This window comes from Tribolium castaneum, chromosome 4, assembly GCF_031307605.1.
Source record: "Tribolium castaneum strain GA2 chromosome 4, icTriCast1.1, whole genome shotgun sequence".
In the NCBI taxonomy this organism is placed as follows: Eukaryota; Metazoa; Arthropoda; class Insecta; order Coleoptera; family Tenebrionidae; genus Tribolium; species Tribolium castaneum.
This window is the reverse complement of record NC_087397.1, coordinates 2089322-2102877: the sequence shown is the minus strand read 5'-3', so window position 1 is coordinate 2102877 and position 13556 is coordinate 2089322. Positions and strand designations below refer to the sequence as shown.

General features: G+C 39.2%; 4 protein-coding genes across 7 annotated transcripts in view; 3 read left to right on the top strand and 1 right to left on the bottom strand.

Moving 5' to 3' along the window:
• The window catches only part of LOC657633 (proteoglycan 4), a 68359-nt gene that overhangs the window by 11383 nt on the left and 43420 nt on the right, over positions 1-13556 (top strand). The gene's annotated exons all lie outside the window — the stretch shown is intronic.
• Positions 568-2343, top strand: LOC100142496 (uncharacterized protein). Its single transcript, XM_008203467.3, has 5 exons — positions 568-724; positions 850-1060; positions 1392-1512; positions 1564-1889; positions 1941-2343. Exons 2-5 carry the CDS (start codon positions 850-852, stop codon positions 2237-2239), a joined length of 957 nt encoding a protein of 318 aa, XP_008201689.1. The 5' UTR covers positions 568-724; the 3' UTR covers positions 2240-2343.
• kar (karmoisin) lies at positions 4366-10073 on the top strand. Its single transcript, XM_964298.5, has 3 exons — positions 4366-4747; positions 7302-8378; positions 9741-10073. Exons 1-3 carry the CDS (start codon positions 4504-4506, stop codon positions 9770-9772), a joined length of 1353 nt encoding a protein of 450 aa, XP_969391.2. The 5' UTR covers positions 4366-4503; the 3' UTR covers positions 9773-10073.
• Ufl1 (UFM1 specific ligase 1) lies at positions 10435-13524 on the bottom strand. The gene is made up of 4 exons (XM_964368.4): positions 13281-13524; positions 12562-13231; positions 10676-12080; positions 10435-10628 (listed from the first exon to the last, which is right to left on the bottom strand). Exons 1-4 carry the CDS (start codon positions 13352-13354, stop codon positions 10501-10503), a joined length of 2277 nt encoding a protein of 758 aa, XP_969461.1. The 5' UTR covers positions 13355-13524; the 3' UTR covers positions 10435-10500.

The following is a 13556-nucleotide window of genomic DNA, read 5'->3' as shown; positions in this document are numbered from 1 at the left end:
CCAAAAGACGTCAACTATCGTAGATCGGTCCAAAATCCACCAATCATGTGATATTTATAACTGTGCGTTCATTATCTGCGTTACAACAAATCATCGATTATTTTAATGTCACGGTTCTTCTATTTTTGTCAACAAATTTTTGTGTTTAATTTAGTATTTTGCGACGGTGAAATACGTTATTAAAATAAATTTGTTACAAATACGCTCCTTAATAACACGGTTTGGGTTACAAACCTTGTTACTTGCTTTTATTTCCTTAGCCTTGAGTGCCCTGGTGAAATTTTGGTGGATGCGCTGGGCTAATTTTACACACAAAAGAAATTTTTACTGGAAAATAACTGTAAGAAATATCGATTTTATTCGTTCACAACATACGAAAAAACACAATTAATGTTATAATCGATAAAGTTGGTACCATCGACTGTGCTTTACCGACTTTTCGCAAAAATAATCACGTGATTTATCTTAATAAAAATGAATACAGTGGACAATTTCCCGCGTTCATTTTTTGTGATTAAGTAAATGGATAAAAATTGAAAGTAATTAGTGAAAATCTTCCCTCGGATACCCCAACACGTGTCGAATTATCACACTTGTCTCAATCAATACGCGGGGTGGCGTCGCGACGCATGCGTCCCCCTTTCGAATCAATACCCCAGTCCGCTGTACACCCCTATCCCGCTAGGGTGTCTCCACATTACCAAAAATAACAACAGACGAACAGGTGAGCCCCATTTAGCCTATCACTTGTTTACTCAAAATATTTTCCTCCCGATAATCGTTATCGAGAGTCCTACTTGAATCCGTGTCAGGTTCAAAACCTCTTCTAGAAAATTCATCTCGTTTCAGATGGGCTGTTTGGGCGAATGCTGGGACGTGGGCCCACCCCCGGACAGCATCCTAAGCCTACCGCCGCCCCCAATACCAGCTTTCTTGCAACATCCCCTACCCGATTTGTTGCTAAACACGACTCCGTGCTCCTCACAACAACTGTGCGAGTCTTTGCCCTCCTCGAACAGGATCCCGGATGCTGGCGACTACGTGGAGATGTCGAGGAAAGGTAACGCAGGTTTTTGACCCGCGTGGGACGCGCAATTCATCTTAGAAAGCGGGTCAGCAAACCCGTATAACAATAATTTTCAAAAAAAATTGGGGCGGGTAGGCAACCAGTCATACAACCACAAACCCTGTCATTTTTTTTCGCGTATTTGTGGATTACTTGTAATAAAAAATAATCGGCAAGAAACTTTTAAGCGTCACGGTGCATGATTTTGCCACATTTAGACGGAAATTATTTTTTTTTCGACATTTTTTTAGTTAGTGGTAGGCAACCAGTCATGCATTTCAACCCCTGTCAGTTTGTAAAATTTTTGAATTGAGTTTAATTGTAGATATTGAGTCGTGGTCGGTGACCGCCATCGACGACACCTGGCTGCTGGTCCTGGTGGCCTCCTCCATCGGGGTGCTTCTGCTGGGGGCCCTCCTGGCGATGTTTCTGCTCAAATGCCGAGAGTGAGTCTTTGTACTCTGTGAATTTCGCCCGAAACTTGTGCATTTTTACAGAATGAACATGTTTGACGGCAACGAGTGTTCGCTGCATTCGCGCGACCACCGCCAGATCAAGAGCCACGAGCCGCGCGAGTGCACCTCCGTGGCCAACCTCAACGGCAACAAGCTGGTGCACCCCTCGGAGGCCGTGATGTTCCACGGGGGCGGCGTGCCCGACAACCGCATGGTCTGGGCGGCGCTCACGCCCCACGGCACCCAGCACTTCATCTCCGAAAACTACCCCCGCGATTTAATCGACTATGGGGACGTTGACGACCATTACGAAACCGTGGACAATCTGAATATCGAGCCAGTGCTCTCGCAACCGCCTTACTACAAAGGTTTGGCCCTGGTCCGGGAGAAATCCAGTTTTGATAATTCCGGGTTCGTAGATTACGACTACGAGGAACCGACGCCTCTGATTGAGAGCTACCAGCTGGATGACATGGACAGGGACGGGCAGTACCAAGTGGTGGGCAATACGGATATGAGGTGTGCGAGTTTGGGCTTCGGGGCGAATACGCTCAGGAGGGGGGTGCCGGTGCGGCCGAGGGTGTCTTCACCGACGCGCATCGAGCACCCCAATCTGCCCCCGCTTAATCTCTACCCCCACAAAGGGGGCACCTTGAAGAGGAACACGCTCAGTTATCGGAATGTCGATACCGGTACTTTGCCCAAGTTCGGGTGCTAAGTGGCTATTTATCCGCAATTTGTATATTGTTTACATGTAACTTGTCTATTCTCGATGTTTTTTGATTAGATGCTGTTTATTTCAATAAAGTATTTGTTAATGTAGATTTTTTTACAAATCCCTTTCCCAAAAAACAGAAAAAGTGCAGTGAACTTTTGATTACAATACAATTCTTTTTCAACAATAAGAAGCCCAAAATCTAGGGCATTCCTCTCAATTTTTTTATCTCTAAATAAATATTTGTTGCATTATCTTAAATTCGGTGGTCAGATGATGTGTCTGTGTCAAATAAACTAAGTAAAAAATAATAATTAAGTGAAATTAATCAGTTTTCTATTTTTATACCGGAATCACGAGTTCATCAAATTCTGCATTACATCTAGGTCGGTATTATGATTTTTACAACTAAAGAGATAAGATAAAGACTTCTTTAATTTGTTATTATGTCAGCATGTGTAAACTTCTTTTCCAATAATAAAGTGTTCAAGGTTCTTTTGGCACACTTTAAACAAAATGTTTTTAATGTTTGCGCAAATATTTAGATTTTATTTTATTTATTATTATCCGTAGAAGTGATTTTTTATAGTACCTTGCAGCCTGCAATTAGAGCCACATTTTTTATTTGAAATACGAGCAGGAAAAAGAAATACAAACTGATGACGGACGGGACACAAAAAACTATTTTTGAACTAAAAGGTGGAACCTGTTGAAATTTTTGAAACCACAGAACCGAAGAATAAGGCAATGTGCAACAACTTCTGATTAATTCACATTGTGTTTACATATGACGGACGGGACAAAAAAATCATGTGCGTGAAAATAGCTCTAAAAATTTTATTAAGACAGATTTTAATTATTAAAGACTTTAACGATGTTAAAATTAAACGGTGGAAATAAAAAATCCTTGGTTTTGTTCAACAACGTAAAAATAAGAATAATATTTTATTTTTTCGCTAACGGACGGGACATCAAAAGTTAATATTAAATGTAAACTGAATCTTGAAATTTCGGTGTCAGGCTGCATTTTTTCTAGAATGGCTGAAAGATTATTAATTTATTAAATCAATTAATATTTAATAATTACTAGTAAATCATCAACAAAAAATATAAACAATAGTTTCAAAACAGTGGTAATAAATTATCCTTGTGTTATCTTTCACAAAAATAAAAAAACTTTGCGCGAAAGCTTGATGAAAATATTTTTTTCCAACTATTTCAACAGAAAACAAAGCTAATCAAAAGAAATTTCCACCGTAAAAAAATATAGACCGACAATCACACCTTACGGCCTTAAAGAATTTTTTTGTTTTTTCAAAATACCTCCACAATATTTTTTTCAAATGTCACAACATGCAGAAACATCCTTGATTTTTGCAAAAAAAAAACGTACTGAAAGAGCCTTTAACTGCAAGAATATGATAAACCAATAATAATCACCCCTTAGATTTTTTTTTCGAAATTATTTATATTTGTAATGAAACAGAAAGCAGTTACTGGTAAAGAGATTTGAAATTTTATTTTGAAAGGGAAACGTAACTCACTTTCAATATTTTGAATGACTCATTTTTTGGCAGTAAATAAGTTGGAACTTCAGCAGCCTTTTTATAGTTTGAAAATATTTAAGTAAATAAACAAAATACCAAATAGTTTTTGTATTTTCGTGTTGTTTATTCAAATTAATTACTTCTTTTCTTTTTTTTTTCTTTCCAAATAATCATAAGTACGGGCGAAAGTACTGTTATTTTGAAGCAACAATAAATAAATACCAAAATAAAATAGTTATTTTTATTAATTTATCTTTGGTCGTTAGTAGCATTATAATTATAATTCCGAATTTTTGTAACAGCTCATACATTAGCTACCGATAGTTTAATTGTTTGAGATTGAAGGTAATGCAAATAAAAACAACAAAAAATGATTTAGCAATTTATTTCGTTCTCGTGTTTCTTCCAATCTTGCACAAACTGACCGCGAAACGCAATCCCTTGGCCAATGGTAATTGATAAGAAAATGCCGTTTATTCCATTCCGAAGCAAATCGCCTGATTAAAAATTGGCCCACTTCCGGCCATGGTAAAAATAGTGGTGGGTGTACCCCGCGTGGTATCAGGTAGGACGCTCCTCCACCTCCACCGCCTCCTCTTTATCAACTCCGCGAGCGCAAGCGCCGGCTATTCACTCTCTACACTAGGTCAGATCAGAGCTTAGCCGCACTCAGTCGATGTCGTCCACGTGAGAGCCGGCAATGTGTCAAGTGCCTCGACAATGGTAGAAGACTCCGGCACCACCCTCCTGGAACACAAGCAGAAACCCATCCTCAACGGCACCACCCCCCGGAAAGAGAGCGGCGAGCCCCCGGATGGGGGCACCAAGGCATGGCTGGTCATGCTCGGCTCGTTCTTCTGCAACGGCATCCTCTTCGGGGTGATCAACTCCTACGGGGTGCTCTATACCGAGTTCCACGAGATCTTCAAGAAGAAGGGGTCACTTAACCCGTCCGGAGAGGCAGGTAATAATAGACGAGGAAGAAGTTTATTTTTAGAGGCGGCATTTCGGGCCATAATAGTGCACGTGCTGGAGGCATTGTTCATTCAATTCAAAAAGTCTATTTCTGTTTTTATTGCCATTCCGGTCGGGATATTTGGCTATTTTTATGCAATTTTGAGCTTTTGCGTGGAATACAATAGTTTTATTGTACAAGCGGTATTTGATAACACGTGGAAGTGATAAAAATGCGCGGCCGAAGCGGAAGTCTCAACCTCAGCAATTGTGATAGATTGCGGGTCAAGGTCATTTGTATGAATATTTATCACAAACAGGTAAAACAATATGTAATTTGATGGGGAAATTATTTTTTGCAAATGTGGTTTTGAATTTCAAAAATGTGGCCAGAGACAGATGGTTGTGAGGAATTTGCTTATACAAATAAATAATAGCGTGTTAACAACTTCTCGCAAGTTTTTAGATACAAGGAATTGCTTAATTTGTTTAAGAATTTTTAGAAGCAACATTTATTTGTTTAGGATTAGTTCCAAGATTGATGGCAAATTAGCACAAATAAGTTTCGTTTTCCGCAAAAATCCCGAAATGACACTCGAAGAAAATAAAAGTTGGTATATGAAAAACAAGTTATTTTAAAAAATAGTTGCTTCAAGGTCTTATGAAGAGTTTTTTACACTATCTTTTGTAATTTGCCTTTGTTATGCTGTTTTTATTTTTATTTTTGTGACGATTGATAATGTCTTAAGTTTTAAAAGTGAAAATTTTATCTAAAATTTTTGTTTTATCCAAATTCTGTTAAAAAAATGCGAATATGGATGACAATGAAGATAATCTTGCACAAACACCGCCTAAAAAAGGCAAATACAAACATTTTATTTTCACAGTCAAAGGCCCTTTTGACAAGCTTTATTTTCTGCAAAACTCAGGACAATCGCTACACAGGAATATATTTTGAGAAAACAAAAACCTTCTTCCCCTCAATGGCCTTGAAATGAAATAAAAACCGATTAAATTGTGAAAAATATTTACGATCAATTACCAGAAATTTTGCAAAAGCTCGAGATCCTCGTAATTTTTTTCTTGAAGAATTGTTTGACAATTTGTGTCACCTGACAATTTTTTGAAACTAAACTGAACTGAAATATTATAGACAGAAAAAAATATTTTTCTCAATTTAAAACCCGATTAAAATTTGCTGAAAAAAAGTTGAATAAAAACGAATTTTTTTCTCATATCACTGCCGAAAATATTTATCCTAATTTTTATTATTAGTCATTAAAGCGATAATAATTTGACCCTTCCATTTTTGTATTAGGATAATAACAAATATTACGTTAGCTTGGAAACAGTAGCAGCTGTCGGTTGATTGATAACACTATCAGAAAACTAGTGGACGATGACCAGACCACAGCAAAGTATTTGTTTACGCTAACAAAAGCTTCATAATCGATAATATAATGAATTGCTAATCTCTCAAAACAGGAAGCACTACACTGCTCTGAAATTTGATATTTCCGAGGAAAACTTACAGTTTTCCGGTCACGACAGGTTGATGGTCTAGTTATTTTTTTGCGACAATGAACTGAACAGTATCTTACTAATAAAAATTGTGAAAGAACTACTCATATTTCTATTAGGTATTGAAAATGTACTATACGGTAAAAATTAAAATTACTAGTATTATTTAGCATTTCTTTATCAGTAGAGAAGTTATTTTGCATAATATTATGTACCTAATCAGTGCATATCATTACTCATTATCATTAGATTAAATTATTTTCAGATGATCACCACTATCTATTTCACCTTTACGTAACAGCAATTTTTTTATTAAATTGTATTTTGTTTTTGTTTGAATTATGCATTCTTGTATTATGGTATTGCATTATTTATTATAATTTGTAGGCCGATTATTTATTTTACCGACTGTTTAATATCAGCCATTCCATTTTAACGGACGGGACACTTTGCACAATTTTTTTGATTTTATTTTCAGTAGAAGTAAATTTTTCTTTATTGGAACCAGTCAAACTGTTTGCAACCTACAACTGGAGCCGAATTTTTAAAGTTTAAAATACGACTAGGAAAAATAAATACAAATTGATGACGGACGGGACATAAAAAAGACCTCATATCTTTATTGTTGAAAAATCGTTATAAAATTCTGTTATTTTAAAAGGCACTAATTCCAACAACTAATTCAATCTGTTGAAAGTTTAAAACCACAAAACCAAAGAATAAAACAATGTGCAACGAATTCTGATTAATTTATTTTTAGTATACACATGACGGACGGGACAAAAAATCATATGTGTGAAAATAGCTCTAAAAAATTTATTCAGACTGGTTTTAATACTTAAAAACTTTAACAATATTAAAATTAGGCAGTGGAAATTAAATTTTTGGTTTTGTTTAACAACGTAAGGATACGGACAACATTTTATGCTTGCTATAACGGACGGGACACCAAAAGTTATAAGGATAAAAAAGTAAAATTCAGATTGAATTTTTCCTTGAATGGCAGATATTTTTTTTTAAATTTGAATTGCTTTTTTTTCTAGCATTGGTGGGGTCCCTCGCCATGGGCACAACGTTCCTAATCTCGGCCGTGGCCGGCGTGTTAACCGACTTCATCGGCCTCCGCAGAACGACCTTCCTGGGCGGCTTCATCGCCTCCAGCGGCATGTTCCTATCGTCGTTTTGCGTCGACAATAAACTAGCCCTTTACGTGACTTTCGGCGTAATGTACGGCCTGGGGGGCGCCTTAGCCTACACCCCCTCCCTGGCAGTCCTCGGCCACTACTTCAAGAAATACCTCGGCATAGTCAACGGTATTGTAACTGCGGGCAGTTCAATCTTCACCATTGCCATGCCATACGTCATAACCGAGTGTCTCAAACGCTTCAAAATCGAAAACACGCTCCGAATTCTCGCCCTAATTGCCAGCCTCATCATGGTTTTCGCGTTCCTCTTCAAACCGGTGCGCGAAACCGAGCGCAAGGAAATCAACTGGAGGAACACCTTCAACGTTGGCGTGTTCCGCAACAAGAAATACCTAGTCTGGGCGACGGTTATAGCCGGTTCCCTGTTCGGTTACTTCGTTCCCTACGTCTACATGCTCGATTTCGTCAAAACCAGCTTCCCGGGCCCGGTCGACGGGAAAATCCCGGTCCTGTGCATCGGGATAACGTCCGGGATCGGGCGACTCATCTTCGGCTACATCGCCGATTTCCCCAAAATCAACCGAATCCTCCTTCAGCAAGTCGCTTTCTTCATTATCGGCATCCTCACCATGCTCTTGCCCTCGTCCACAGCCTCGTTCTACTGGCTGATTGCCATCAGTCTGGGCATGGGCCTGTTCGATGGGTGCTTTATCGCCCTGCTGGGCCCCATCGCGTTCGACATCTGCGGCAACGAGGGCGCTGCCCAGGCCATCGGCTTCCTGCTGGGCACCTGCTCGATGCCGCTCACCATCGGGCCCTACGTCGCTGGGCTCATCTACGAGAAGCAGAAAAGCTACACCATTCCCCTGATTCTGGCCGGGATTCCGCCCACTGTGGGCGCTGTGGCCATGTTCCTAACGAGGTGTATACGGACGAAAAACGAAACGCTCAAAAACGGCACCTGTAAAGTCACAGGTAGGTTGGTCGAGCCCCAGCAGAGCTCGGTGCAAGTTGATGAGAATAAGAGGTGCTACAAGTATTCCGTCTTGTGATAATTTTGTGATAGTGTGGGTTGTTTTAGCGTTGATTATTACTTTTTTAATACTCGAATTATTGCGTCAAACGTTACAACAGTGATAAAGCAGTCAGTTATGAATTTTGAATGGCGCTTCGATTTGCGAACTGTTATTGAATAAATTATCACGCGGAAAATTCCTCGATGGCCGCTCGAAACTCTATTGACTAGAGGAAAAATCCGGAACAAAAAATTAAAATCGCTATTTTTTAAATACAGTCCGGTTATAACGAACTCCGAAAATGCATCAAAATCAGCTCGTTATATCCGAAATAAGACAAAATAAATAAGTACTTATTGTAAAAAAAACATGAATCGTTGGGGAAACAGTAATATGTACAGGGTGGCCCGGCCCAGCCCCCGTCTTCCGTAGCTCAGTTATTAGTAAAGTAGACGTTATTTATACTCTAGGAAAATATTTTTGATTATACAGAGTGTCTCAAAAAATTGAAGCCGTTCGTTATAATGACGTCTCGCGGAGACTGAAAGTGAAAGGAAGCGCCAAAAGTTTCCTCCGTAATAAAAAGCAAATAAATGCGCCGAAACCTCTCAAAAATGAGTTAATTAGTGATAAAAATCGCTGCGACAACCGGTGACAAGCGAAATTTGCACAAATGGCGCTTTTGGTCTATGGCCAAGTGGGGAAACGCATTTCTTGATTTATTTTATTCGTGTGCACGTGTTTTTGAAAATGATTGAAAAGTCCTGAGGACAGCTCCGTTATCTGTATCCCATTAGACGAGCCTTGAGCCGTGCCGCGGATGAATCATATTTTCGTCTGTTGACTTTTTGGCTATTTATTTATAGTTATCAAGGATTCGGTCGGTCTGAGCAATTTACATATCCACCTAAATTCTGTTGTACTTTAACCCGGAGTCGTTTTTCGATTGTTGGTCTAATTGATGTAATGTCTTTAATTAATAGTTCGACATTGTGTCCATTTCGGTTCTTCTAATAGTAATAGGAGTCTAGTTGTGTCGGTCAATTGAAGCAATTAGGAGTGCAATTGAAGTGGCGAACCTGCGACTAGACGTCCCTTGTACGATACTATTTTACTACCAGATGAAACAATTGCCTTGATAAAATCCGACTCAATTCAATTAAAAAGCAACTGCGTATAAATCATTCCTGCACGCGCTCAAATATCGGATTAACTGACTGCTCATTTACCTAATTAGGTTATTAAGTTCGATCGGATCGATTTTGACGATGTCGCCAGCAGAATAGAAAAGCATCTTAATTTACGTTTGTTATGTTTGCAGAATCCACGGACGTCGAAGATGGTCCTCTATGATTTCCCAAACATGACTCGACTAGTTTACACATTTAGACAAGGTTTTTGCTTTCATTTATTCTGCTAGCTATATCGTGTCTTTAATTTAATCTATTTTTTAATGTATTACTGCATTTATTTTATAGTTTTATACGATTTCATACGATTAGGCGGTTAACAATTTTGACAATAAATATACAATGTACAAAAAGAATGTTGTTTGTGGCGGACGACATGGTTTGTTAACTTATTACATATCAATGCAAAAGTTATATTTTATCGAAGGACTGTACGAAATTGTTAATAAAAGTATTTTAACGTTGATCGAGTTTCATTACCAGCACCAAAAGACGCAACAATTGAAATGAGGATTACGTAGATAAAAAATACTCAAGTTTAAATAAACTTATTTTACGCAACTTAGGCCACGCGTTTTTAAAGTTATGTCACGATTTGAGTTATTGCCTGAATTGCTAATAGTTTTTTTACGAGCGCGCCTAGTCTGACCATTGACCACGGCATTAAACACAATTTCCGCGATAACTGTGCATCCGTGCGCAAAAAATCGGCTAAACCCAGCTCCACATTTCTCCAACAAACAATTAAAGTTCAACAACCCATTCTCAGAATCCGATAACAACTCAAACATAAATATCTTGTCCCATATTCCAATAAAACAAAAATTCAATTTTAAATAAACGTTTATTTGCATATATTACAAGTAACTTATGTACATGTTTTCGCAAGCATTAACTCTTCTCAGCGCCGGGTTTTTTGAACTCATTGGCGATATTTTTGACCGTTTGTATCTTCTCTTTGAGTTTTTCTTTCGCACTTTCGGCTTCGCTCCCCCCACTTAGCATCAATGTGACAAAATCTGTGAAAAGGATTAGTTGGGTTTGCAAATTTGTGCGATTTTCTCACCGTGATAGGACGTCAATTCGGCGACTTGTCCGTCGGTTAAATATTGTTTCAAAAAACTTAAAATCGCTGCCACGTGTCTACCACTGGCATGGAGCATGCATTGAGTGGCCGTCGTGAAAATAATTAAAGTCGTCAAATGCAAAACAAGCGCCAAATCGTCGCATTTATTCAACTGTTCTAACAAAACATGCTTATGGTTCAAAACTATCGTCCTGTCTTTCTTTTTATCGATTTTCTTGATAATCATACTGCATACGCTGAGACTTTCCTCCACGGCAGCCATGAACTCGTCGATACTTTGCCCGCTTAGCGACTTAATGAGGGGCAAAAGTGACTTTTTCAAGTCGGGTGGTAACTCGTTAACGAACTTTAATCGCTGCTCATTGGTGAAATTATCAGTTTGAGTGTTGAGATTTTGTTCAGCGGCCACGTAATTCAAGATTTCCGTGGTAATATCGGTGCAGAGCGTCTTGAGGAGATATTTGACCAACTGGCCTTGCAATTCCTCGGGCAGCAGTTTCAGACCTTTCTCGAAGAGTCGCACGTCTCCGATTAGCGCGTTCAATTTATTTTGGAGCTCGTTATGCGTTTGTCTGCGGTTTGCCGTCCTGTCGGCGATAGTCGCCGCGTAAATTTCTCCCGCAATCTCCAATCCTTTCTCATTCAATTGTGGCAACAAATACTGAGTTAGAGGCTCACTTAATTCGTCCAAACCGTCCTCTTCCAGCTCCTTCTGAATCAAATCTGCAATATCCTCACTCAACACGACCTGCAGCTGTTGTCTCCGCTCAACCGTCTCGAACTCCTCCTCCACGTGCTTCTTGGCCTTCTTGGTAGACTTGGTCTTAGTCTCGCGCCCCTGCGTCCCACCCCCGCTTTTACCCCCAGCCGCCTTCTTCCGCCTTTCTTCCCTCTTATCAACCTTCTCATCCACTTCTTCAAACTTCTGCGGCTTACTTGACGAAATTTGAATATCGGTCTGGTACTGCTGGTATTTACCAGACTCCACAACGGCTTTAGCCTTCTCTTTTACGAGTTCGTCGAAGTTTTTCGACAAATTTTCGATAAAAGCTTTGCTCAAAATAAAATTCTCGATTACTATAGTTTGTTGTTGCTTTTGTTTCGTCAAAACTGTATCGAGGATTAGTCTAATATCTTTGTCATTAAAAACGGACGGGAGGTTCGATTGTAAGTCGAGATAAGACTTGCTAGAGATACATTCATCAATATCAGCCTCCGCCCGCTCTAACACACGTTTGGAAGCAGCGCAAGAATTGAGAAAAACCAAGTCTTCAGACGACAGTTGCTTTTTGATGAACGACTTGTAATCCGAGATTCCGAGCCTTGCCAACGCATCATACTCCAGATAATCGTTTTGCTTATAAAAGTTGTTGACCCATTCGTTCTATAAGATTTTTGTTATTATACAGGGCGTCTCAGTGGCCTCTGAATGTTAAAACACAAAAAACTGCCACTAATTTACAAACTTAACGAAACATAAAAGTTATTTCACGAAAGCAAGTAAGCGGAGACCTATTAATACTCTCTCAGCTAAAAATACGCCAAAAGGCATTCAAATTTTAACAATGAAAGGTCAATATTGTTTTAGCAACTCGCTAGAAGAGTGCATTGTCCAAGAAAATTGTTTAATTTAGGCAACCCACTATACACGCTTGTAAAATTCCATATTTTCCTTAAAAACGTTGTTTTCTTTCGTCGAATATAATTCAAATATGATATAATTCACCACTGATCACGAACAAAAATTTGTAAATAAATAAAAACAGTTAAAACGGCACAATTTCCATAAAAAATGATAATTTTTTGGGCTTATGTCAGCTTTCAAACAAAATTTTTTTTATTAAAATTTTAAAGATTGGACTTACCTGTGACCTGGCGTAGACGTTGGGGATGTACTGGGCCCCCACGACCCTGCTGGTGAGGGCGCCGTGCATGGAAGTCTGGTCAAAAAGCGAGAAAAACAGCTTTTCGCTCAAACTAATTTGGTTCAGGATTGAGGCAACCGGCGTAGGTCTGGTCAAGCCACACAGAGCCCCCCTGATCTTGGCTTTGCATCTGGCGATGAACGATTCGGTGAAAATGACTCTGGGGTCGTTGGTGTCCTGTTTGCCGTGAATGATTTTGCCCAAATGTTTCTCCACAACTTGCTGTTGGAGAAATTCGGCACTGAGGTCATACTGAATTGTTAGATCACTGATGCTGATTTGGCCTTGTTGTGCGAGCTTCTCGTTAATTTCGCCTGCGATTTTAGTGATGTACGAGGAGTCGATCAGTTGGCCTAGGATGGAGTGGAGGTCCTTTTGGCCCTTGAGGACGTCTTTAAGGTGGGCTGTTATGTGGGCCAAGTCAACGCCGATGTTTTTTGCTAGTTCGACTAGATTTATGCGGCCGCCGCTGACGAACAGCTCGTTTTTGATGTCTTGGATGAGGTGGGAAGGGGTCAGGAATTCTTTACCGTCGACGGTGAAAATTAAATCGATTATTTTCTTTTCTTTCAAGTAGTTGATTATTTCTATGCAGTTGCGCTCAGACAGTCTGGAAAATCAAGGGGCGTTATGGGGGGCTTTAGGGGGAAAATACCCACTTTTGTGACGTGGAACTCAGTTGCACTTTTTGAAAATCCGCCGCCAAACGCTTGATTTCTTCCCAATCTGCCATCCTCACGATGATTTTTCAGTTTTGAAGGAAACACTCAACAATTAATACAATGTAAGGTCGGCGCGAAATGAATTTGTACGAAATATGGTTTGTTAATGTAAAATTATTACAATTTTAATACTGGACCATATGGTTTAACAAGCAAAACAATTTGCTTACTGTTGTCACATCACAACTTGACATATGACGTAATTAGTACCAC

Bases quoted from the DNA above. Each gene is read 5' to 3' on its own strand.
- Ufl1 (XM_964368.4), bottom strand. From the start codon at position 13,354: ATGGCAGATTGGGAAGAAATCAAGCGTTTGGCGGCGGATTTTCAAAAA. The intron at 13,232-13,280 runs GTGGGTATTTTC...TTGATTTTCCAG, and splicing joins CTGAGTTCCACGTCACAAAA to ACTGTCTGAGCGCAACTGCA. The intron at 12,081-12,561 runs GTAAGTCCAATC...AAAATCTTATAG, and splicing joins ACGTCTACGCCAGGTCACAG to AACGAATGGGTCAACAACTT.
- kar (XM_964298.5), top strand. From the start codon at position 4,504: ATGGTAGAAGACTCCGGCACCACCCTCCTGGAACACAAGCAGAAACCC. The intron at 4,748-7,301 runs GTAATAATAGAC...TTTTTTTTCTAG, and splicing joins TAACCCGTCCGGAGAGGCAG to CATTGGTGGGGTCCCTCGCC. The intron at 8,379-9,740 runs GTAGGTTGGTCG...TTATGTTTGCAG, and splicing joins CGGCACCTGTAAAGTCACAG to AATCCACGGACGTCGAAGAT.
- LOC100142496 (XM_008203467.3), top strand. From the start codon at position 850: ATGGGCTGTTTGGGCGAATGCTGGGACGTGGGCCCACCCCCGGACAGC. The intron at 1,513-1,563 runs GTGAGTCTTTGT...GCATTTTTACAG, and splicing joins TTTCTGCTCAAATGCCGAGA to AATGAACATGTTTGACGGCA. The intron at 1,890-1,940 runs GTTTGGCCCTGG...CCGGGTTCGTAG, and splicing joins GCAACCGCCTTACTACAAAG to ATTACGACTACGAGGAACCG.